This window comes from Oxyura jamaicensis, chromosome 2 (genome assembly GCF_011077185.1).
Source record: "Oxyura jamaicensis isolate SHBP4307 breed ruddy duck chromosome 2, BPBGC_Ojam_1.0, whole genome shotgun sequence".
NCBI lineage: Eukaryota > Metazoa > Chordata > Aves > Anseriformes > Anatidae > Oxyura > Oxyura jamaicensis.
The window spans coordinates 70,865,411-70,890,015 of NC_048894.1; the positions used below are offsets into that span (position 1 = coordinate 70,865,411).

The 24,605-nt window shown below is 40.0% G+C and overlaps 1 protein-coding gene across 1 annotated transcript in view; it reads left to right on the forward strand.

Moving 5' to 3' along the window:
- Positions 1 to 24,605, forward strand: part of FBXL7 (F-box and leucine rich repeat protein 7) — a 187,937-nt gene that overhangs the window by 37,318 nt on the left and 126,014 nt on the right. Inside the window, exon 2 of the mRNA XM_035318059.1 lies at positions 9,357 to 9,446. Within this exon, the coding sequence (XP_035173950.1) occupies positions 9,357 to 9,446 (90 nt within the window). The remainder of the gene's footprint in view (positions 1 to 9,356; positions 9,447 to 24,605) is intronic.

Here is a 24,605-nt window from a genome sequence, read left to right on the forward strand (position 1 = left end):
TACCCAATGCCTTGCAATGTTCCAGGGGTATCTGGAACGTGTTCTCAATAACATGCTTTAACTTTTTGTGAGCCCTGTAGAGGTCAAACAGTTGGACTAGAATATCTTTGAAGGTCTCTTCTAACTGAACTATTCCATAAGTTTTCTACGTTAATACTTATTCATAAAATTAGTGGTGCTATGTGCTATTCATTCCTCTGTGTTGTGAAATACTTTCATAAGTAATGATAGTACATGCTATCTTCAGAAATTATAGCGATTTCAGTATACTTTCCCATTTAATAGTTTTTAGTTAAGAAGTCCCACAGTAAGCATTTCAATTCTCTAAGAAAAGGGTTCAGTATCATCAGTTATATTGGAGAAGCAAAGTCACGGGAGTGAGACAGGTTATTTAAGAAAACTAAATTAAGTGCCCTGCCCCTTTAGATTAGATTACATGAGTCTGCTTAAAGACTTCATTAAATAAAGTCTCTAGCCATTCTGAAATCATAGTAAGTAACTTGGCAGTAAGATGTTCCTTAAGGAATTTGAAACTACAGTCCAAGTAGGCTTCCATCAAGGCCTAGAATCTCCTAGAGCTGGTTAACTGTCTCTATACCAGGAATCCTACTTACGCTTTACATCTTTAATCCACCCTTTCTGAACAGGTTTGCCTTCCTGGCAAATAGGCACCACTGCTAAACACTTCTGAAAAATTGAGTCCAACACATCGGTTTTTATGTAAGTTTTCAAAGCATTTTACAGTGTAGTGGATAAATCATTGCCTTGCTGGATGTAGAACTTCCACAGTTGTATTTATATTAGTTAAACCAATCATTATTTCCCTTGTTATTACAACTTCACCTTGCAAGTGGTTTGTTGAATCTTGTTGTAATGTTGGTTAGAAAAGGCAGTATTAAGAAGCTGTATTTCAAGACTTAGCTATTCTCAATTGGTTGTAAGTGTTGTCCAATTCTTGTATATTTTTTAATGCTCTTTTTGGCCAAATGAATAAAGTACTGCCAGCAGATGCTGTTCACAAGAGTGAACCGAAGAGTGGTTGTATAGAGGTTGTTCAAGGAAAGCTTGCGAAGTGCATGGAGATGAACGATAGGAATTGTGAGCAGAGGATACTGCTTTTTGATTTCTGTTAATACAAGAGGGTTGAATTTGAAAAACAGCTTTTTCATGTCTTCTGATGTGAAAAAACAGTGCAGTGATAGAAATGTTGTGCTTTCTGGTTCTCAAGCGTGTGCTCTGTTGGCTATAAGTAATTTCTTATCTGAAACAGTTGTTTAAATCTGTGGGGTTTTTTTTGACCTTGCTCAGCTTCCAGATGCCCACCCAGCTCCTCTTTTACTCCCCCTAGTCAACAGGACAGGGGGAGAATATGGGATGAAAAAACTCATGGGTGGAGGTAGACTGGAGGAAAAAATCACTGTCATGGGCAAAACAGACTTGACCTGGGGAAGACTGATATATTGTCTGTTAAAATAGAAATTGCAAGTGAGAAACACAGACAAATCCCCCTAATATATGATGGGGGCTGGGTAGCTGGGAAGTGTATTGACAGAAAGAGACCTTGGGGTCCAGGAGGACAGCAGGCTGGACACAAGCCAGCAACGTGCCTGTGTTGCAAAGGGGACTGAAGGTATCCTGGCTGCATTAGGCCAAGTGGTGCCAGCAGGTGGAGGGAGATGATCCTGCCCCTCTGCCCAGCACTGGTGAGGCCATGCCTGGAGCACTGGGTCCAGCCCTGGGCCCCTCAGCACAGAGACATGGACAGACTGGGGGCAGTCCAGTGAAGGGCCATGGCATGATGAAGGGCCTGCAGCATTTCTCCTGTGAGGAGAGGCTGAGAGCTGGGACAGTTCAGACTGGAGAAGAGGTGTGGACTCAAGGTGTGGGGTGGGGAGCGAATCTCATCAGTATGTATAAACCCCTGCAGGCAGGGTGGAAAGAGGACAGAGCCAGGCTCTTCTCAGTGGTGCCCAGTTCCAGGACAAGAGGCAGTGGGCACATGCTGGAACATGGGTGGTACTGTCTGAACACAAGGAAGCACTTCTGTACTGTGAGGGTGACCAAGCAGTGGCACAGGCTGCCCGGAGAGGTTGTGGAGTCCTCCTCCATGGAGATCTTCAAAAGCTGCCTGTACATGGTCCTGGACAACCTGCTCTAGGTGTCCCTGACTGAGAAGGTGGGTTGGATCAGATGACCTTCAGTGGTCCCTTCCAACTTCAGCCATTCGATGAAATAAAACCAACATGTTTCCCCCCAGCTGCCTGGCAGCATTGTGCCCTCCCTTCCCCAGGCTGTCCCTGAGGCGGGGTGCTGCCATCTTGGCTGCTGGGCCCAGCCGTGACCTGCAGTGGGGCCAGCACGGGGCAGCCCTGGCTGTACCCCCAGTACCCTGTCCCACCTGCACCGGGTGTGAATTCCTTGAGGGTACTAAAAATGAGTAAGGTGACAGAGGCTGTACAAGAGATTTTGATATGTGGGTATCTTCAGCTGCCAAATAGTTTGAATTTGATAGAAGTTGTTCTATGCCTTAAGCTAAAGGAACACACTTGTCCACTGAAAAGAAACATTGAACAGATTATTAGATACTTCAACTGCGTGACTTCTCTGACAAGATCATCTCTGCTTTCATATAGCTGCCTCAGCTATGACAAATTAATTACTGTTTCTTTTCTCTGTTGGCTGAGCAGCAAGTAACCAGTTGGCTCTTGTCTTGCTAGCTGGGTGTGTGAATTCTCTGAACTCTAAGCACTTTTTTTTTTTCCTCTGTTACTTGCTTTTCAGTGTATTATTTGACTTTTCACTTGGAGTGTGTTTTGTATTCATTTGCAGTAAATGCAGTTATGTTCTGCATGCATTTGGATGGGATCTTGTAACATACTGTGGCACTTAAAATGTCCAGGAAGACTGAAAAAGCAACAAAAGCAAGACCCAGATCGGCCTACACGGCTTAAGGTGGAGTTCAGTTCTGCAGTGTTTTGGAAATGTTAAACTATGTATTTTATTTCATAGCAGAGTTTTATAGCAAATTTGATGGCCAAATTAATCAGTCCTGGAAGCTGGAGTTTTGACTGAAAGAAAGTGTGTGTGTGTGTGTGTAAATAAATAAATAAATAAAAATTGCATAAAGGTGGTACATCGTAAAATTTTAAGAAATACTGTCTTGAAGTGCCAGTGCTACCAAGTATCTGCAAGCTCTTCAGTTGTCACAATGTATCCTGTTAAACTTTTGGTTTATTTCCTGTCTTGAGGGTTGGAGTTTGTTCAGAATACTGTTTATCACATCCTGACAAATGTTGCCTGGAATGAAATTTGTAACCGGTGTGTGTTTTGTGCTGGCACATGTTTTGATTCAAAAAATCACTTGCTTCTAAGATTCTGGATGGATTTATAAAATAATATTTAACCCATCCTGAAAGCATTTCAGTGAATGACAATGCTTGTAGATGGCTAACCTCAATGTTAGACTGGTGGTAGTCTGCTTGGTGATTAAAAGTTAAGAATGGAAACCAGCCAGTTTTATGGTATATAATTTCCACTGATAGAAATGCAAAGTCCAAGCAGAATGATTGTCTGAAGCGTGTAGTCCAATTCTGCATTTACTTTGGATAAATTAATTGAGGTATTGCATCTTTAAAGGATGCCATATCTCCTTTATTAGTCTAAGTATAAAAGTCCAAGTATTGTAATAAGTTCTTAATTTTCCTTCGGGATACTTAGAAACATACCAGGAATTTCCTATCTCTGGGTGTGCAGATTGTAAAGTGTGCATTTGAAGTTTTGGAGACTTGGATCAGGATAATGTGTTTTGTGGAAATAGTCAATAGGAAAGATTTTTTTATCCTCACATGGTCTCTGATGCTTTGAGGCTTGATGTGTATTTTTGTCCTTTTTTTTCTTTTTTATTTTTTTTCTTTTTTTCCCTCCTTGGATCTCTTCTTGATGTAGTTAACATACATTTGATTAAAAAAAAAAAAAGTTTTGTCTGGAGATGTAAAAGAAAAAGTAATGACTATCTGGTAGAAAAGCCATATACATACGCAATTCCTTGTAGAGTTGAATTTGAATAACACCATTCATCAAGAATTGATGACTTCTCAAGTAAATTCAGGCTTTTCACATCAAGTCATTGCAATACAATACAATGGTTTTTGGAAATTCAAAAAGTTAATGGCTATTATTATTTTAGGCTTTGCTGCATTTTGCTCGTTTTTTCTGGTATTTTTTGTTTTTACATTTTGTTTAACATTTCACGTCAACTTGACAAATTATGGATTTGGCTTTACTTACCATTTAAGTCCAGAGCTAACTCTTTCACTATCTGGTGATGGCAGGTGTGTCATTAGGTTAAAATTTCTTGTCAAGGTCAATGTTACTGTTGTCTTCCCAGGGTAGCTTCTGAGAAGACAGCCAGTCATGTAAGATACAGCGCAAAACCAACAAAGAAACTCCTAAGAGATGGAAACGTGCATCAGGAATCCAAGAGCAGCTAGCTGTGCTGCGAAAAAAAAAAAAAAAAAAAAGAAAAACACCATGGTAAATCTATTCTAAAGAAGAATGAAAGGGATTTACTGCCAGGCCACACCTTTTTCTATCACATAGGTCAATAATTTTAATGTATCTTATGATTTGCATCACATAATTCACTCAGCCTCTGTTTATGCTAGTTGCATGTGCAGTAACAGTGAACAAAAAAAAAAAAAAAAGTAAAAAAAGGTGTCGATAATGCAGTCAGAAACACTGTCCATATTAGGACAGGCTTTGGATATATGCCTTGGGGGAGGGGAGGGGGAAGTGTTTTTCCCAGTCTTGGGCAGTTACAGACTGTACTTCCCTGGATAAGTTTAAATTGCATTGCTTCTGTCCTGATGGACTTGTGGTGGCCTCAACACTTCTCAGCAGTGAGCATGACTGGCAGAATACAAAGTTTGCTTTTCATGAGTTCATGGTTTTTTCCTTTCCAGTGTTTATTAAATGCTTCCATTTGGGTAAGATGCCTTGTGCATGTGAGTCTTACATCCTGCAAGTCTTTAGCATGTAGGACTGAGGTGTTTGGAGAAATACTGCCCCAGTCAGTGTGCTCTTGGAAAAAAATAGTTATGCAAGCAGCTGGGGAAAAACAAACAAACAAACACTTTTTTTATTTTGCAGTAATACTGAAATATGGAATAAGACCAACCAATTCTGTGCATAATCTTCTAGTAATACTTCATTGGATAGTCTGTAGAATTGTTTTGTTTAATAAAAAATTTACTCCAGTGAAACAGAAGATGTAAACACTAGTTAAAAACAAACTAATGTTCTAGTCGATATAGCCACCTGTGATAAAAAAGAAAATGGAACACATTATTTTAATATCATGATTCAAAACGAGACCAGGTAGGTTTAGTAGGGTTACAGGGCTATTAAGCACAGAGATCATCTGTGACTGGAAAAAAAATATATCCTTGGTGACCAAGTGCTGGTGGCATAGTGTTTAGGGGCAGCATCTGTGACATGCTTGCCTTGTTTTAATTTTCCTTCCAGTGGGATCAAAATAAAATGTATAAGAAATAGGATACTAGGTTATACGGCTGGAGTGCTGTTCTTATGACTATTGTAAGGCTTTGGTACTAGTAGATGGAAAAAAAACATACTCTTGTTTCTTCAGAAGCAGGTTAGACATGATTTGAATTGCAACTGTGTAGCTGTATGATTCCTTCTAGGTGTGGTGAAGTCCATGCTACCTTTGCTCCTGTTGTGCATTATGTTATGTTATATGAAAATTGCTTTCTTCCACCCTACCTACCTCCTACCATAGTGGAGTGTGCTTTCTTTTGGGTTGTGATTCGGCTTTGAAATCAAAAACAGTGGAATGCATAAAGGAAATGTCAGACAATCTTAAGTCATGCTAGGGAAACATTTTGCAGGCCATTTTCTCATGAAGAGTCACATAAAGAAAGCAAAGAATCAAAGAGTCTTTGCTTCTGTAATCTTTGCAATATTACTCCCTGTTTGGTCCTACTAGTTGTCACCGTATTAGAACCCCTGTCAGGCTATATTTGCTTGCTAAGACTTTCTCAGGGCAGTTTTGAAGAGATGAACTGATCAGTGCTACGTGACGTGTCAAGTTTTCCTGTGGCACTGGGGAAAGGAGCAGTCTTCACGGTCGGCAGATTGTGCCCTGAGAAGTGCTGCAGAAGAACCCTGCTTCAGATGAGCTCGGCTGGGGGGCTGGGACCTGGGAATCATGCCACTTGCTGAATGCCTGGGAGCATCAGTCCCGTATGCTGAATCATTTGCCTCTTTCCTTTCTTGCCTTGCAACACGCTTCCTGAAAGGAGTATTCAGGCATCAGATACTGCATAGCAAAAAGCTTCTCCATGGAGTCAGGTGCTTTCTGAATTGCCCTTTGCCACACGGCCACGTTGCTGGCTGTTGTTCAGCCTGGTGTCCTCCTGGACTCCCAGGTCTCTTTCTGTCTAGGTGCTTTCTCAACATGTTGTGGTGCATGGGGTTGTTCCTCCCCAGATGCAGTACTTGGCATTTCCTTTTGTTGAATTAACTTCCTGAGGCTCTTCCCAGCACATTTCTCAACTTGTTAAGGTCCCTTGAATGGCAGAGACATCTTGGTGCATGAGCCACAACTGCTTATCTTGTGGCATTTGTGAACTTGCTGAGTATGCATTTTTTCCAACCATCACACTCATTTGTAGAATGGCTGGATGCTGTCACATTAGCTCTTGCATGTGTACGTGAGGCTGCAGCAGCTGTATCTAGGCTATTAGAAGTGAACGGCTTTGTTCTGCTCTACAATAGGGCCTGCTAATCTATTTAAAACACTTGTTGAAAAATTACTAGAAAATGTCTCCTGCTTCGCCTGCCTACCCAAATGGAGTGTTTCAGTGTAGATAGAGAATAGGCTTGGTTGGAGTTTGTGTGTAGTAAGGGAAGACTGAAACTATCACAAAATATTAAAAGTATAGTTGCAGGAAGAACTTGTATACAGTGCAAGCAGTAACTAGAACAGATAGTTCTTCTTAATTTCCAGTTTTATCTTCTCACAAGGAGTTAAAATATTAAAATATTCAAGCAGACTGACATGGTAATTGCCTTGACATATATCTGGTATTTCACAGTTACTACAGAAGTGTGCTCTTGTAAATCTGTTGCTACGGGATGTACTGATGATCAGCACCCTACAGTGGGTAAAACATTTTAGTTGCACTCTTGGAGGCTTACTTGAATGCAGTCTAAATGTAAATATTATTGATGTAAGTGCGGGAGATATGTAGCTGCAGGAAACAATGACTTTGTGAAAATAACCCATGCCACAGATGCCCAGCTAGCAACTATGCTGCTGTTTGGTATCACTGACTTCCTCTTCCCCCGGAATATTTTTTTTTTTTTTCTTTAGAGGAAGTCCTCTTTATTTGCTTTGAGGAAATCATATTTTGAGTTGATTTCTTTGTTCTTTCTTCTCTTTCTGTAAGGAGAGCTGATACTCCTTAGAAGTTTTCCTGCTTTTGCAGCTCTAATGATTGCCAAATGAGCAGTTTCTGGTAGCAGCAAAACCATCTAAATACATATGCCGTAATTAATTATTTGCTTATTGGCTACTGCAGGTGTTCCAAGTTCTCTGGCCTCTCCCTGGGAATTAGCATTTTACACTTATTCTTCTCTTTTCTCATTTGCTTTTCTTCTACCACAAGTCTGGTTGCCTCTAGCTAGAGAGCTATTTCAAGGCAGTCATTTCTAGAAAGACCACAGTGCATTACTCCAACTTGTGCCACAGCTCGCGAGCAATTGAGTGATATCCTAGAGGCACTACTTCTTGGGTTTGCTTGACTTTTCAAAAGAATGTAAAAAGCAGTGAATCACTGAACATGCACTTTTTTCTCTTCACCCCACCCAACTACTAGCTTTAGCCATTCTTTTTTTCACTTCCTTCTGGCCTTTTTAATATCCTTTCACTCTATAATCATCTCTCAAATCTAAGCATGTTAACGTAAGCAACTTTATGTGGAGAATGATTCTCTAGGGTTGGCTGACAGATTAAGTGGCAGTACCTTGGTTGTGAAGCAACCTACGTTTGCACATTCTCCAGTCGTTTCCCATTAAAACTTAAATCCTTGTTCTGTTGTGGCACCTTTAAAAAGCAGACGTCCTCCTTACATCTAAATGTTATGAAAACCAGGCATACTATAACCCAGAACCCCAAGGAATGCTTGATTGAAATAACAGATCAGAAAAGTCTCTTGCTAACGTTCCTGTGATTATAGGTTTACTCAAGTGACAAAAACATGGTGTCAGCTAGCTTTCTGCCTACAGTGTAATTTTGGTTCAAAAACTAACATAGCTCTTAAAGGCTTCACCAAAGCAGCGTGTGTGGGGATAGGTAACTTCTGAAAATGTAACAGCATTCATTACCTTGCCTCTCTCTAGATTTACTTCATATAATGCTTGGAGTGGTTGCTCTGGTTCCTGCTGGGGTAGCAGAGCGTATGTATCCTTCCTAGTAGTAACTGACATCAAGTAGTGTGAGTGAAGGGAAAGAGAAACAAATCATTCTCCGATCCTCAGAGGTAAACAAAAAGACAACTTTGTTTTAGCTCCCCCTGTTCTTTTGCAGCACCTATCTAAGATTTTTTTTGGTATTTTTTCTGTTGTTAATTTCTACTTGGTTTGATACATTACACAGAGAACTGGGGAACCTGATGTAGAAAATGCAACAAAAAAATCTTAGAAAAGAAAATAAGAAAAGACACTTACATTGTCCTGATTTCCAGTTAAGAGGGGCATAAAAGTGGAGGTGAAGAATAGCAACCATAAAAGCGTTGGTTTCAAAATTACTTATTATTTCAAGCAGTGAATGTGATGTAGGAGGAAACAGCAGTTACCTTGCTTTCATTTTCACATGAGTAAATGGCTTGAACAGATTTCTGTTTTATGTGCTGACATGATGTAAACTCCATTAATGCATCCTGAATTTCATCATTAGGGCTGGTAAGGGTCAGTGTCTGTTTCTCCTGATCTATTTCAGAAGTATTTGAATGAATGAGGAAACTGGTTATGAAATTTCTCTTAATGTTGATCAGAAACTTTTTACTTAAAATGAAGCTTTACAAATATGTAATGAGCCCCTCTGCCCCAGGAGGCTGTTTGCAGCCTTAGTATACATAAAGATACACATGCTATAAGCTGCAGGGCAGTTAGCTTCCACCCTCATGTACAAAATGAAAATAAGCTCCTTTAAACTTCTTTTAAAGCTTCCTGGAACTGTTCCAGGTTCTGATCTGGAAGATCTGTCTTCTTCACTGTTGATACTCATGTTTGTTCTTCATCTCTCTCACCCTCTCCACCCCTTTCTTCCTTTGCAGGCAAAGGCAGCTCAAGCATCTCATCCGACGTGAGTTCAAGTACAGATCACACGCCCACCAAAGCCCAGAAGAATGCAGCTACCAGTGAAGGTAGGCATCTGGTACTCGTTATCCAGGTCAGGCCCCCCAGCGTAATCCCGGCTATTTTCAGAAAAGGAATCCCTCCTCTTCCTCCTTGTTCTTTCTGTGTACAGTGCTATCAGCATACTAGAAATGAAAAAAGTTTGTTTCTGCTCCTACCTGCTGTGTTTCCTGGTTTAAGCTTGTGAGAAAGGATTTAAGATACTTCTGCAGAACAGAAGTGTAGAGGGTTTTGACTAATGTTTCATGTTACATTTTCAGCAAAGGCTTTTACACTTCAGATTTGATGTGATCTGATTTTGAATTTACTTCTGAAGAGTGTACTTGATAGAAAGCTTGTTTTGGCATGTGTTCTAGGTTAAAACTCAGCCTCTTACTTTCGTACTATGAACATCATGAAAATGCGAGTTTTTTTTGTACTGAGTTTTCAAAAGGTTAATTATGGACATGAAGAGCTAAGGATGTAATTAGGATGTAATTAGATTAATGCATCTCACCTGCAGTTACAAGAGTATGTGATTACCTGGGTTTAGGTTTTTAATGTCTAGGGGAAGGAGATGTTTTGTGTGTCAGTATTAATGTAACATTGCACTAACTGACCTATGAACAGAGAAATGCTGATCCTTCTGCCTCATTACATATGAGAAGGTGTGCTCTGTTAAATGGAAGCATATTGGCTCTAGTTTTTACAAGAGTGTCTTCAAAGGCTGAGAGGAAATGAGTAAATCAATATGCAGTTCAATGATGTACGCTGAAAGTTTTTTTGTTTTTTGTTTTTTTTTTTTGGTAAATGATGCATTTATACACCATAGCTACTATTTCTACTCAATTCAGTCATAATATATCAGTTGTACTTGGTAATTATCAAATATTAATTATCAAATATATAATTTCTTATGGTTCTGCAATTACAAATTAAGTTACAAACTCTGATTGCTCTCAGTCTGGCTTTATTTCTTATGGTTAGAGGAAACCTTAGGCTTTGAATAGTTCTAGTTTGGCAAGTTTGGCTCTGACTGTAGAACCTGTACAGTGAAAGCAGTTTGTGTAAGTAATAAATGACTGTATAAATCAGAAGAATTTATTGTTAGGCATGCACAATCCTGTATCAGGAAGGAAGATCTGGCACCTGTGAATCATGAGAGATTATGTTCTAGAATCTCTGCTTTTCAGTCTGAACAATAAATTTAGCAATAAATTAATATGGCTAATAAAGATGAGTTGAGTAGTAGAGTTCATGTTTCTCTAAGCCTTAGATCCACAAGTTTGGAGGTACATGAAGGAGGTGAATTGCCAAGATGCCAAGTAAATGTAGGAAATATATAAAAGCATTTTAGCTTTTCTGTATGACAGCCAGAGAAAAAAAGTGTAAAGGAGTAGTGGAAACTTTGACATCAGTCCTTAATAATTGCTTTAAATTTCTGTTTTACTTCAATCAGTAAAACGTGCTTTCCCGCTGTATTTTCAAATCAGGTAATGCAAAATAATCTTTTATTAACCTCTGAGATTTATGTTCTTTATCTAGCCCATTGCAGAGCCAGTGAATACCAATGTTTGCTGTGAAATTCTTACCACTGGTTTGCAGCTGATTAATTCATTAGTGAAGGAGGCTTAAATTTAAATGCAGGCCAGTAGATGCTGTAGTAAAGGTGTGTTCTGAGTTCTCATGCAAATTCAGAAAGAGTTCAGAGCAGTAAAGGTGGGGTGTTTTCATGCTTGGAGGCAATTTCAGATATGAGCCTAATTTTTCTGTGCCCTAGAAGGGTGTAAATAGGAGGGAGAGTATATGACGTTTATTTTGATAGCAGCAGTGGTAGTCCATTTCCTGTGCTACTACTGCTATGCTACCAAGATTTTCTGCTGAGGAGTTAATGTGGATCAGTTTAATATAAGTTGCCTTAATGTGGATTGCTGTTTAATATGTCAGATAGGTGAAATGACTTAACCAGGGAGTGTGAGAGTTCTGTGATGGCAACTGGGAGCAGAGAAGTGGAAGTGGTGGTGGTGGTGGGAGAACAGGGTTTGTATAAACCAGTGCCGTTACTGAAAGGCATGCTTATCAGCCAGTGCATCTGTGGATATTTGTTCCATTTGTTGTTTTTAAATAATGCTGCATCTTTTCCCCATGTGCAGTAGACTTACCCTGTAGGAAAATTGAAGTGAAAGGAGAGACTCACCTTCTGCAAGATGAGCAGAGTTCTGAGCTTACAGGACTGAATGCTTTCATGCAATTCAGTTACAGAGCACTGTCTAGGGACCAGCTCAGAACAGGAGCTGGATTGTTAGACACTGTACAAGCAGCGGCAGTTACGTCTTTTCATTGGGGTGTTTACATAACTTTTTGTAACCATTAGTCAAATTTAGCTTTATAGTGCTTCATGCTCTAATAGTTGCTTGTCATGATACAGTAGTACCTGCCCACCCCAGAGATTAATATGCATGTCTTGCTCTTCAACGTGAGACTGAAGTTCATGCAGCTTTATTGCAGGGACAAAAAAAAAAAATTATTAATTCTGCCCATTGCTTTAACTCTGTAGTGTGAATTCATAGTGCTGTATGCTGTCTAACAAATGATTCATGCCTTTGTGGTGAGATGTGTGTGTCCTAGGTCTGGAGTAGGAAGGACTCTGGTGAACTTTTCTTCACCTTCACTGGCACGTGAAATACTCTTTTAACAAGTTGCAGACAGGTTCCTTGCAACCCTTCAATTTCTAGTGGCGGCTGAATTTCTGGGTGCCCAGCTCTGTGGAGAGCACAGAATTTGTGTGTGAGGCTGAAGGCCTCTGTCTCTTCCTTTCCAGCTTTGCAAACAGACCTAATTCTTTTCAATTCTGCACAGCATGTCTTCTCTTCTGTTTCTTCAAGACAGTTGACACAACATTTGTTGAAGCTGAATCAATGAAAAGCCTTGAAACAACTAGGAAGGAAATCTGTGAGGCTGATCCACATCAGGTCTGTGGCACTCAACGTTAGAGAAGCAGTCATGTAAAATACTTCTCAGGCAGGTATAGATTCCCAAGGACTGCCAAAGGGCAGGGTCCTTCCTTGAAAGAGCAAAACACCTCAGGAACTATCTGGTTCCTAGCAGGTGTTATCTTGCTGTCTGAGCAATCAGATGAACTACACTTTTACTGTTGTCTACTGTACCCATTCTATTTGTGAATTTTCAGTGCTGTGATGTTTCTATACAGGATGAGCTCAAGAAATGAGTAACTGGTGGCTTGAAATGTCTTATGTAGTGTTCCAGTCCTAGGTATGCTGTTGAAGTGGCAGCAGTCAAGTCTTTTGATGGGAATAAGAGATGCAGTTATGGCTAAAATACAGTGCCCTCCTTCACCCTGTAGATTGTGAACATCTGTATATGTGGGGGGTGATACTACGCTTCACAGAGGCAAGATGCATGTCAGGCTATCAAATGTGTCTGGGTGAGCTGCACAGCTTCTACCAGTGAAGAGCTGCCAGCACTTAGCAGCACTATTAGCCAAACCAGTTTCGCTCAGTGATGCATCGGAGATGGCAACAAGTACTCTGTTTCTGTTACCTGGATGAATGTGGATAGTAGCTGGCAGACCACTCAACTTCGTAAATCCAAACTTGAGATACCAGTGATGCATATGAGAAGGATGCAGCAATGAGGCGGAGCTGGCATTCAGTCTGCAGTTAAGTTGCTCTCATTGTGGCTTTTACTTTCTTTATTTCACTGGAGGGGGGAAGGCAAAAAGCAGATGTCTGGTCTCTCTATAAATAACTGAATATGCTATAGGGGAAGTTTGGCTACAGCTTGGCTTGGAAGAAAGCATAGTAGACTGTGGATGTGCATGTATGCTGATGCTTCTGCCCTTTCTCCTTTTCTGAGGATGCAATTTTCTTTAGCTTTGAATATACACTACATTTCACTTATTTTCCAGTTTCAGACATTGTCTGCAATTCTTTACCCCATCAATCAATTACAGTTAGAAACTTGAGAACACATGAGTTTTTGCTACCCCCCGTTGCTGTTCTGGCAAGTGAAAGACTAAATGGATTTTTGTGGGCCATTTAAATGCAATTTGCTAGACACAGTCTCAGCTGGAATATTATTGTTTAAAGCTTGATTTAGAAGATTAGACTGAATGTTTTTGCATTGGTTTACCTTGGTCAGGGAGCTTTCTTCTAACGCTTACTTGCAGCGTGTGGAATGTTACGTCCAGGCTGGATGCTTCATAGTAACTTGACTGTTTTTCAGATTAAAAACAAAAAAAATCAATACTGTTTGCACTTTATGTCTAGATGGCTCTGAAATCCAGAGGTTGCTTTAAATTGAGAGCTCACGTGTGAGCTCCATGTATGAGTTATAATTTACTTGTTAGTTTCTGTAAAATCAAATTGGAGGGTTAGGCTTGAAACACAACACTGTTTTAGCAGAAGTGTTAAGTGCTGAAATACCTTTGAATATAGTCTGTTAATTGTTATTTAGAATTTTGTGGAGATACAGTGAAGTCAGCTGCTGTATTCTGCAGAAATTAAGTTTATATCTGCTTTTATTGATGCTGACTTTTAGGGACTTTGAAAATTTATTTAACTTTTTTTTTTTTTCCATTCAGCATACCCTGAGAACTCCAGAGTCTGTCTTCATTGTACCATGTTCGTGTACCTTAAATGTGCTTGCAAATGACTTAATTTGGAAAACAGGCAAATTAAGAGACTTCATCTTTTTCTGCATTAGTACTGATACGTATATTTAGTGTGGAGACCAAATACATTTGTTTTGGCAGTGCCTTTTTGTATGCATCTCAGCAGAAGAGGTATTTCTTCCAAAGGTTAGATCTTTATTTGCTATGAAAATGCGCTGTCACAGTTCTGATAGTTGTACCCTCCTTTCTGTTTTATTTGAGAAGCAGGCTCAATGGCATGACTGGAATAACTACATGCATTTGGAAACATTCCCTTCATTAAATCACACTTGGGGATCAGTGATGGGAAAATATAGCATTTTGCAAATATTTAATGCCTTAGTTACTCATGTGAGAGTGTTACTGAACACCCTGCGTGGGATGACACGGCTGAAGTCAATCAGGTTATGTTGCTGTGGCCCTCAGCGTCCTTCTCTTGTGGGTTCTTGATACTGAAACTTAAGTGGCTGGTATGTTAGCAAGTCCATCTATGCTATGCAGTTTCTCCTTTGTTGTCTTCCCTAGGCATACACAGTCAGTTCCAGAGGAAAGGATGGCTGTGAATGAGGAAGTATGCTACTCCTAGCAGTGAGGAGTAGCAGTACATTCTGCTGTGTCTGTAATTGCTGAAGGCCTTCAAAAATAATAATAATAATAAAATAATTTTAAAAAATGGTGCAAAGAGTTCCAGCTAGTTGCAAGTTTTCTGAATTTCAGAGCTCTCAGTGAAACTTCTACTCTGAATATAGAATTACAGGTATTCATTCAAGTTTTCTTCTAATTATAGAAATACCAGCTACTTAAGTAGCTGAAACTGGATTTATATTCAGTTTAACAAGAAAAAAAGCACAGTTGGATAAGCTTTTCCAAGAGAAATGAGCCTCTATTCATGTAATAATAGCAAATAAAAAAGCAAATTTATTCTATGAACTGCAAGTGAATTAATGTAATTAATACCTAGTTGAGGAAAGTAAGAATAGAGAATGTTCAGTCATACCATTCCTACTTTGACACCTAAAATATTATTTTGGAGAACTGCAGGGAATAATGGAACAAGCACCTAGTTTTCAAATAATTTTTATGAGCTGTGGAAAGACAGCCCGAGCTTTATCAATGTGTGAAAACTTTCAAAGCAGTAGTTTCACACCCTCACTTATTTTATCTAAGAATGGTAGACATTTTTGTCCCTGGCTTTCGTACTCAGAAGTGTAGGAAATTTGTGGTACCTTTCTTTTCCAAAATAATTTTTATAGAACCTTCTTGTCTAGACAAATTTGAGTTCTCGATCAGAAATCCTTTGTCACTGCTCTATGTGAGAATATATTAAGTAACATTTCTTGAACACAAAGTTTCATTTGGGTTATGTGCCTTTCATGTCATCTTACCAGTGAGGGAAGAAAGTTAGACAAAGTACATGTTACAGGATCTTTTCAGGGAGGATGTCATGCTGTTAATTTCTCTTGGCTTCATAATCATATTATTTCAAAAGGCTGTGTGTCTTTAGATCTCCAAATAACTCTTAATTTATTCAGTGAGTTTAAGGGGATCTTTGTTTTACACAATGATGGACAATATGAAAAAAATGGAAAGATGGAACCAGGTCATTTTGATATTGAATCCTTTTGATATTTCAAGTGGATTCCTGATGGAGAGGCATCTGAGCTTGAAAGTTCCAGTAAGTATGATACTGATGTTATTTCAAAGGGAGGTAAAATCCCAGAGAATCAGTTTATGAATAGACAACTCCTCTGTATTCACGTGGAAAGGTAGCTATGTTCAATACACTGAAGCATTTGAATGTCTTGTGTATTCTCTTTGGATGTTGAACATAAGTTGTGACAAAAGATTTGTTTAAAAGAGGTGCTGTTTTTCACCCAGTTTTTCTTGACTGTCTTTTTGGCAGGAAGAGCTCTTTAGATCTATTCCCATGTCTAATACCTATTAAGAAATCTTCTCCCACTTTGGTTCTTTAATATTTTCCCTTTCATCTTCTCTTTAACGTTAGAAGCTTGCTAATTTAGTATCAGAACTGGGAACCTATCTATATTCTTTCTGGATGCATGTAAGCATATGCGTAATTCCTAGTTCTTTTGATGGCGGTTCTCTCTCTGTTTCTTTCTGTCCTCGTGTCTTTGCAGTGTCTTTGACTGGGAGTTCATGCTCTTGGTTCTCCTGCTGAAGTACTGTCTAAGCAGAGTTTCTGAACAACAAGCCATGTCTGAATTTGATACAAATTCCTGAATTTGCCCCTGCTTGCTTGGAACTGGGCTGAGATTCAGTTGGCTTTGAGTGAACTGTGGCTGTTTTGAGTTGGTAGTGAAACTGGAGACCAGGTAAGCTTCTAGGGTTTTGTGTTACTTTTCTAACTGTGGAGTTTTCTAGAAAAGTGAAATGTTGCATTACTGAATGTGCCAAAACAGAATCATTCAAAGCTAAAAAAACTGGGGAGTAATAAGAGGGGGGTGGGAGACGTGACAGTTAATAAATCCAAAGCTATAAACACTTTGGCAGAATAAACAGAGCTCTCTATTTAAATTCCTTTAACCAACATATCTGAATGCATATGCAAATATAATCACCTCAAGCAGCATGTAGAGGTACAAAGTAGTATAGAGGCTTGTTCTTAGCCTTTATTTTTCATGTTTAACCACATCTTGTTGTACTTCTGCTATCTAAAAGGCAGTGTTCCTGCAAGGCTGTTCTACTAATTATAACAATACCGTAGCAATCGGCATTTAAATCAGAGTTCAAATACAAGGCAGAAGTGGTTGGGGCGTTGGCAAGGTTAAAGCTGCAAATTGAAACCTTACGTTATTCTGGCTAATTTGTACTGAAATGCTATAGCCAAATGTTTAAAACTTGCCCAAACAATACTAGGAACAAATTGGAAAGGTACATAAAATTGCAGTCTTACTTGATCTGCTGCCTGAAATGTGAGACCTACCAGAGCAAATGCACTTACGGTATAGTCAGAGAGAAATGACCCCAATTTAAAAACCTGGCGTTAGCTTTTCCAAAGTAAGGAATGATGCTTGGTAGGAGTGATTACAGTCTACTCAATTACCTGTAAATCTGATTTAAAGGAATCCAAGATCCCAAAGGTAATTCTTTCTGTAAAATTCTGTACCAGCCTACTTGTATACTGCTGTCATGGGGAGTTTTTGACCCAAACTGTTCTTTGTCTGTTATTGTGTATGCTGACCATTTTAAGTAGTTTCCTTCTCTGAAAAGTGAAGTCATCTTGAAGTATCTGATGATTCTCATCAGATACTTTGCTAGTCTAAAAAGCTATCTTTCTTAAATGCTAGACTGTCTCCGAACTGTTTGTAGAGTGAATATATATAACCTAATAATGTGTACTTATAAATATTGGGGCTATCAGTTTTCCAGAATTTATGAACTGATACTAGCAAGTTGCTCCAGGTTAATTCTAGAACTTGACAAAAAGAATGAAATAAAATTGGAACAGCACGTTTTTGCTGTTAACTTGACAATCCCTGTTAAGATTCCAAACTGCAGTTTAAATTTATTACGTAAAATATCCTGCCTCCATTTTCCTGTGTCGTCTTATCTTTTTGTCAGCTTATCAAACGGCTGTATAATTTATATTAAAATAGATTTGCTAAAACTAGAGAAATACCTGCATAGAGTTGCTGACTCATTCTGTTCTTCTCCTCTTGCTGTGTTGTACCATAGTGGCTTTCTCACGTTATTGGTTTGGCATCGCCTTGTTTCTGCCGCTTTCTTCACGTTTCCCTTGAAGCATGTTCTGAGATTGGCTGGTGAAAATGGCAGTTCAAGAACAGATAACGGTAATTTTCATGTTCTTGTTGACTCTGACTGGTGGATCATTATAGCTTCAGGCAATTACAGCAGATTCGGTATAAGCAGAAGTTATGAGCATGAGTATAATCTGGTGATTAGCAGTTTACATATTCATCAAGCTTTAATCAGCTGCAGTTCAACCTTTAACTTCTGTGTTGTTGCGGTGGTATGCCTGTTGCATGGTCAGCAATTGCCCATCTTGGGATTTCTCTCATACTTAAGACTTGGTTTTGTATTTAATTGTGATGATGGATTGGGAGTTTGTATCCCTTGAAGATCAAAGTATAATTGTCATTGTAATGGTTTAAATAAAATATATTTTTTTTCTGATACAGCAAAACGAGTACCTGTGGCAGCTGATAACTATGCTGAGCTGTGAAATTTCTGCTCATCTACTCCGGCATCTAGTCAGTACATGAGGCCTTGCCAGAAGACAAGAAAGATTTCTTTAGAAATACTTGTAAATGCTCCTCTGTAAGATCTGGTAATCTATTTAGAGAACCTAGTTTTGAACTACCCCTCCAGCAAAGTCAAGCCTACCCATGATGTGTTTAGGCTGCCTTACATATGTGAATGCATGATTAGGAAGAAGCTTGATGGCTTTATTGGACGACCGTAACCTGTCATGCTGCTTGTAAGGACTTGGATAAATCATAAATCTGCACTGTAAATTATCACCAGAGTCATGATAGTGAAATTTCAGTTTTTACTGGTGCCTGATTTAACCTATACCTCTTTTGTTTTTACCTAACTTGAAACCAGTTTTTGTATTGTATATAAAAGTGTGAAATGTTCCAGTACTATTGGGTATTTTGTGGGAAGTCTTTTCAGATTCTTCTTCCTCGCTGTGATGTGCTTAATCTGCAGATATTTGTGTTCATGCAGACATGTAAATAGTTATTTATAGCCTACGTATATAATTATTTCCCCTAACTGGCAAGATAAACATTTGTAAGCATTGACAGTTTAGGTTTTTAGATCCAGCTTGAGCAGTCAAAATTTTGTGTGGCACTTGAACCTTAGAAGCAGAGTAATTGTTTACTTGGCACAGGAAAGGACTCTTTCAGCAGTACGTTTGTGGGTGTATGGTGTGTTGTTTTTTTTTTTTTTTTTCCTCAGACCAGGAACAAATGTGATCTAAATGATAAAAGCATATTTGGACTGTAATCAGTTGGCTGTAGTTCAGGAGACTGATTACTTGGTCCTTCTTTACTGTGGTCTGAGATAAACCATTAGCCTGAACTTGGCTTTCTGAAATGACCATGCTCTTTGCTGCTGACCCTTTTGCCATTAAACAAGACTTTAGTCATTGTAATCTCAGCCAAAATTACAGTCCAATCTGTTTTTAACTGTGAATGGACCTTCTCTTTGCTGTTTCAGTAGAGTCAATTTTCAGTGTTTTATTTTTTTTATGCCCTTGTGTCTCAGATACAGTTGTACTGCATGTTTTGTCCTGCCTCACATTTGTGTTTGGAAGGCTTTTGCAATATTAAGCATGTGAATCTGACTGATCAAGTAGACGATTGTGGTGGTTTTATTCGGGTGGGTGGCTGAGCTCCACCACAACCACTCTCTCACTCCCTCTCCTCAAAGAGGAACAGGGAGAAAATACGATGAAAGGGGCTCAAGGGTTGAGATAAGGACAAAGAGATTGCTCAGTAATTATTGTGATGGGCAAAACAGACTCAGCATAGGGAGACAGTAAGATTTATTGCCTATTACTAACGAAGTGAGAAACAAAGGAAAGAAACCAAAAGCACCTTCCCCCCCCCCCCCCCACATCCACCCTCTTCCACCTCCTCCCCCCGAGTGGTGCAGGGGAACAGGGGAATGGGGTTATGGTCAGTCTATAGAACTTCTTCGCCGCCGCTCCTTCTCGGTCACTCTCGTCCCCTGTGCTGTGGGGTCCCTGCCATGGGATGCAGTCCTTGCTGAACTGATCCGGCGTGGGCTGCCCACAGGCAGCAGCTCTTCAAGAACTGCTCCAGATATGGGTCCGTACCACGGGGTCCATCCCTCGGGAGCAAACTGCTCCAACCTGGGTCCCCCACGGCAGCAGCTCCTGCCAGGTCACCTGCTCCTGCGTGGTCTCCTCTCCACGGGCTGCAGGTCCAGCCTGGAATCTGCTCCAGCAGCGATCTTCCACAGGCCGCAGTCTCCATCAGTGTACGTCCACTTGCTCCACAGTGGTCTCCTCCCCGGGCTGCAGCGTGGAACCCTGCTCCACCGTGGTACTCCATGGGCTGCAGGGGGACAGCCTGCTTCACCATGGGCCTCACCACAGGCCTCAGGGGACTTCTGCTCCGGCGCCTGGAGCACCTCTCCCCCTCCTTCTTCACTGACCTTGGCGCCTGCAAGGCTGTTCCTCACTCCTCTCACTCTCCCAGCTGCTGTGTGGTGCAGCGTTTTTTTTTCCCTGTCTTAAATATGCTCTCACAGAGGCGCAAAACAACATCACTTCTTGGCTCAGCTCTGGTCAGCAGTGGGGCCCTTACCAAACATGGGGCAGCTTCTAGATCCTTCTCACAGAAGCCACCCCTATGGCCCCTGCTACCAAAACCTTGCCACGTAAACCCACTACAATCTACTCCTCGCCTCTGTGAAAAGCAAATTTAAGAATAATGACAATATTCTCTCACTTTACAATCATCACAATCTTCACAAACTTGACTTACATCAAAAAGGAAAAAGAATTCCCCACACCAAAATAAACATATCATCACAATACCGACAAGGTGGACAATTTACACACATACCACCCCTCGTCCCTTCACCACACTAACATGAAATATATTCCTTCACAATTACTGCTTTCTTAGATTCTTCAGTTTTTACATTCATAACAATCATCCAGTCCATTGCCCGTCACGATAATTATTAGTGTGCTATCTCCTCGTCCTTATCGCAACCCTTGAGCCCCTTTCATTGTATTTTCTCCCTGTTCCTCTTTAAGGAGGGGGAGTGAGAGAGCGGTTGTGGTGGAGCTCGGCCTCCCACCCGAGGAAAACCACCACAACGATGTATCTGGTTTTAACGGGAGATTAGTCTGGATCTAATCAAAATTCACTACACTGAATCTGCTTTGACAGCTTCTTATTAAAGAATTGGTGTCATTAGGTGTCAATTGGTGCTGTTGCTTTGTCAGCCCACTTGACTAATCTATGTTGGGGGAAAAAAATTATTTAGAGGAATATTTGTTTTTGCTGATGTGGCATTGGATGGGTGATAAATTCACTGGTGTCCTTCAATATTTAATAAAGACAATTTCTATCAGTGTCTAATCGAGGAAGACAGATTCCCACAGCATTCCATGAAATCTAAATATTTTGCTGGGCTATGTTAGGAATATGTCATCGCTGATGAAATTGTATCTGAATCAAAGTAAGAGCACTGCCATTCAGTTGCTGAGTTCAGGCTCTACAAATCACATTTAATGGCTATTTGGAATGAGGGATAATTGGTCCTTTTTTCAACCTGTGTTAATGATTTCATACACTGATTTATTAATTTTGTACGCTTTTTTCTTAAAGAATGTGCATGTGTGTTGTGGGGAGGAAGGAGAATTGAAACACTCAAAACCTGACATTTTAACTAATATTCCTGTTTTACTTTGATACCAGACTTTTGAAGAGTATTATTCCTTAGGAGGAGACTAGGCGGCTACAAAAGTAAACATCATGCAATTCTGCTGTAAGAAGCTAATAAAGTATTTATCATGGCTACTTATAGATGCCCAGTGTTTGTCTGCTATTTTGAAACAATGCGTAAACTTAAAACGAAACAAACCAACTCAGAACTCATGACACCTCATGTCTTGATTTATGTTATTGGTTATTTTAGGTCTGATTTGAACACATGGCAAATGAGAAGCACAGGGATGTCCTCTCAAATTTGCTGATAAATTAGTGCCCAGATAATTCTTGTAACTCTGCTATTCTTTATGCATGCTTCAGTTCAGAATTCTATGTGGCTCTATGCTGCTTCAGTTCTGCACCTGCTAGTTTCATTGAAATTGGAAAAAATAATTCTAGAGTAACTCCTTACTTATTCCTGTCTAAGCCAGAAATATTTTCCTCAGAATAAGATGAGCAGAGAAGGACAATATGCTGTGAACTCTTTTCCTTTAATATTTATGAGCTCTAAATTAGAGCAACCCAATTTAAGTGTGTTATATACTATGCTATTTAGGAAAGAATACAAAACAGTAGCTTAAAATATTGGTCTGATTAGGGATGAGGGGGAAAGGGAATGTAGTAGGGGACTGCAAGCAGTAACGCTAGTTAGGTGGAAGAAACTGAAAAGCGGAATATATTAGCTGTGAAGTTATTAAAAAAAATAAGTGGTTAAAAGTATGACTACTCAAACTTTTGTATCCTACTGTCTATTGCTCAATATGATGTATTATGCTTATAAACTAAGCAGGCTGATATTGCTGAAAGGATAAATTGTTTCCTTTGGGCCCATTTGTAGAAATTGTGTCCCCTTGTCTGAATGGTTAATCAATTTAGGTCAGAGAAACAAGCATTTTGTAGTGGATGGGTTAGTTAACCATACATGCAATCCTTGTGAACCTCTGGCATTTAGTGATTCCTGGAAAAACTGATGTATCACGTTTCTTCAGTAACTGGATAGTCTTCATTAATCCAAAATATAAATTATAAACTATGTGAAGCTTCCTGATTTTTACCCTGAGATTGAGATTGAGTGTGGTTCTAAAAAACAGTTTACATATCTGTCTTAATATTGCTTATCATTCTGGATTGAATTCCTTTTAATCTCAACAAATTTGAGAATTAAGTGTCTAAGTTACTAATTTCAAGTCCTAATAGAAGCCATGATTCTTCAATATTTTGAAAGAGTTCCTTCAATGTTTAAGAAGGGTGTTGTGTAATCTCATGGATACGTTCCATTGGTAAGTTTCCATAAAAATTGAACTATTTAACTGCTTGAGCCTTCCTTGTAAGAACTCATTTGCACAAGGGTAGGGGTCTCATGGATGAAAAGTACACCCATCCTTTTATGAAGTCGTCACTGGACTGGTCAAAAAGTTACTCCTTTGTTAAAAGGATGTATAAAAATAATATCCCTAGAGGCTGTGTGTAATGTTTTATTACTAATTGTACAGAAATAAAATAGCTGGAGCATCACCGCAAATCTAAGGCCTGTTTCTCAGCTTCTAACAGCCTCAGGACCAAGGTCACCTTTGGTATGAAAGGAGTGCTGTCAGTGATACCAATTTCCATTTGGGTGCTGATGGATTTCTCTATAGCAAGAAAAATGTGTGTATTTTAGGTGCTTTTTGTGTATGGTTTTGTTTATTTAAGTTCACGTTCATTAGCTTGTGTTAAACTAAATTCAAGATCTGGATGAGCTTCAGTTCTTCCCATCTGTGAGTGTTTTGGAATGTTCAAAGAGCTTGGTATGGGAGGATGCTCAACTGAAAACACTTTGACAGTCCTCACCCCTACATACTGTATTGCAGCAGTGTGCAGTATGTGATGGGTGAGAAGCTCAGCATGAGCCAGAAATGTGCACTTACAGCCCAGAAAGCCAACCATCTCCTGGGCTGTATCAGAAGTGTGGCCAGCAGAACAAGGGAGATGATTCTCCCCCTCTGCTCTGCTCTTGTGAGACCCCATCTGGAGCCCTGCGTTCAGCTCTGGGGCCCTCAGCACAAGGACATGGACCTATTAGAGTGAGTCTAGAGGAGGGCCACAAGGATGATCAAGGGGCTGAAGAAACTCTCCTATTAAGATAATCATAGAATATCCCAAGTTGGAAGGGACTCATAAGGATCATTGAGTCCAACTCGCTGGTCACTAAAGAGAACAGACTGATGCCTGCCCCTCCACTCCCCCTTGTGAGGAAGCTGTAGGCCACGATGAGGTCAAGCTGAGGGAGTTGGAGTTGTTCAGCCTGGAGAAGAGAAAGCTGCGGGGAGACCTTATAGCAGCCTTCCAGTACCTAAAGGGGGGCTACAGGAAAGATGGGGAGGGACTCTGTTTCAGGGAGTGCAGTGATAGAACAAGGGGGAATTAATTTAAATTAAGAGGGTAGGTTTAGATTAGATATTAGGAAGAAATTCTGTACTCGGGGTGGTGAGGCAGCAGAACAGCTTGCCCATAGAAGCTGTGGATGCTTTGAGCAACCTCGTCTGGTGGGAGGTGTTCCTGCCTGGGGGGGGCGGTTGGGGGTGAGGTTGGAATCAGGTCATCCCTAGGTCCCCTCCAACCCAAACCATGCAGTGATTCTGTGGTATGTGCTTGCTCATTAGAAAGTTTAAGACTTTTCCTTTGTTGGTTCTTGAAAATAAAACAGCAATTCTATTCTGATTTTGAGTATGTTTTAATGAGTAGCATGTCTTAGATATCAACTGAGATAATTTGTTTCTCCTTGGACAGTAGTTGCTGTTTCTATTCTGACTTGGTGTTGTGGGCACCCTTCTGTTCTGTGAACAGATTTGCTTAGCTCAGGATTAAATCTTCTACCAGGCTCAGAAATCCTTGGCCTGTGGACTGTTTTGTTGTTTTAGTGGCTTCCTCTTTGGTACGTCATGTCTGTGATAACTTCATCCCAATGAAGAGCACCCCCAGATTTGCCTGGGCATCCTATGCAGCACTCTGAAAGTGTACCGTGATGCCTTTGCTCACCCAGTCAGATACGTTTAGGATGACTCATCTTAATGCAGATG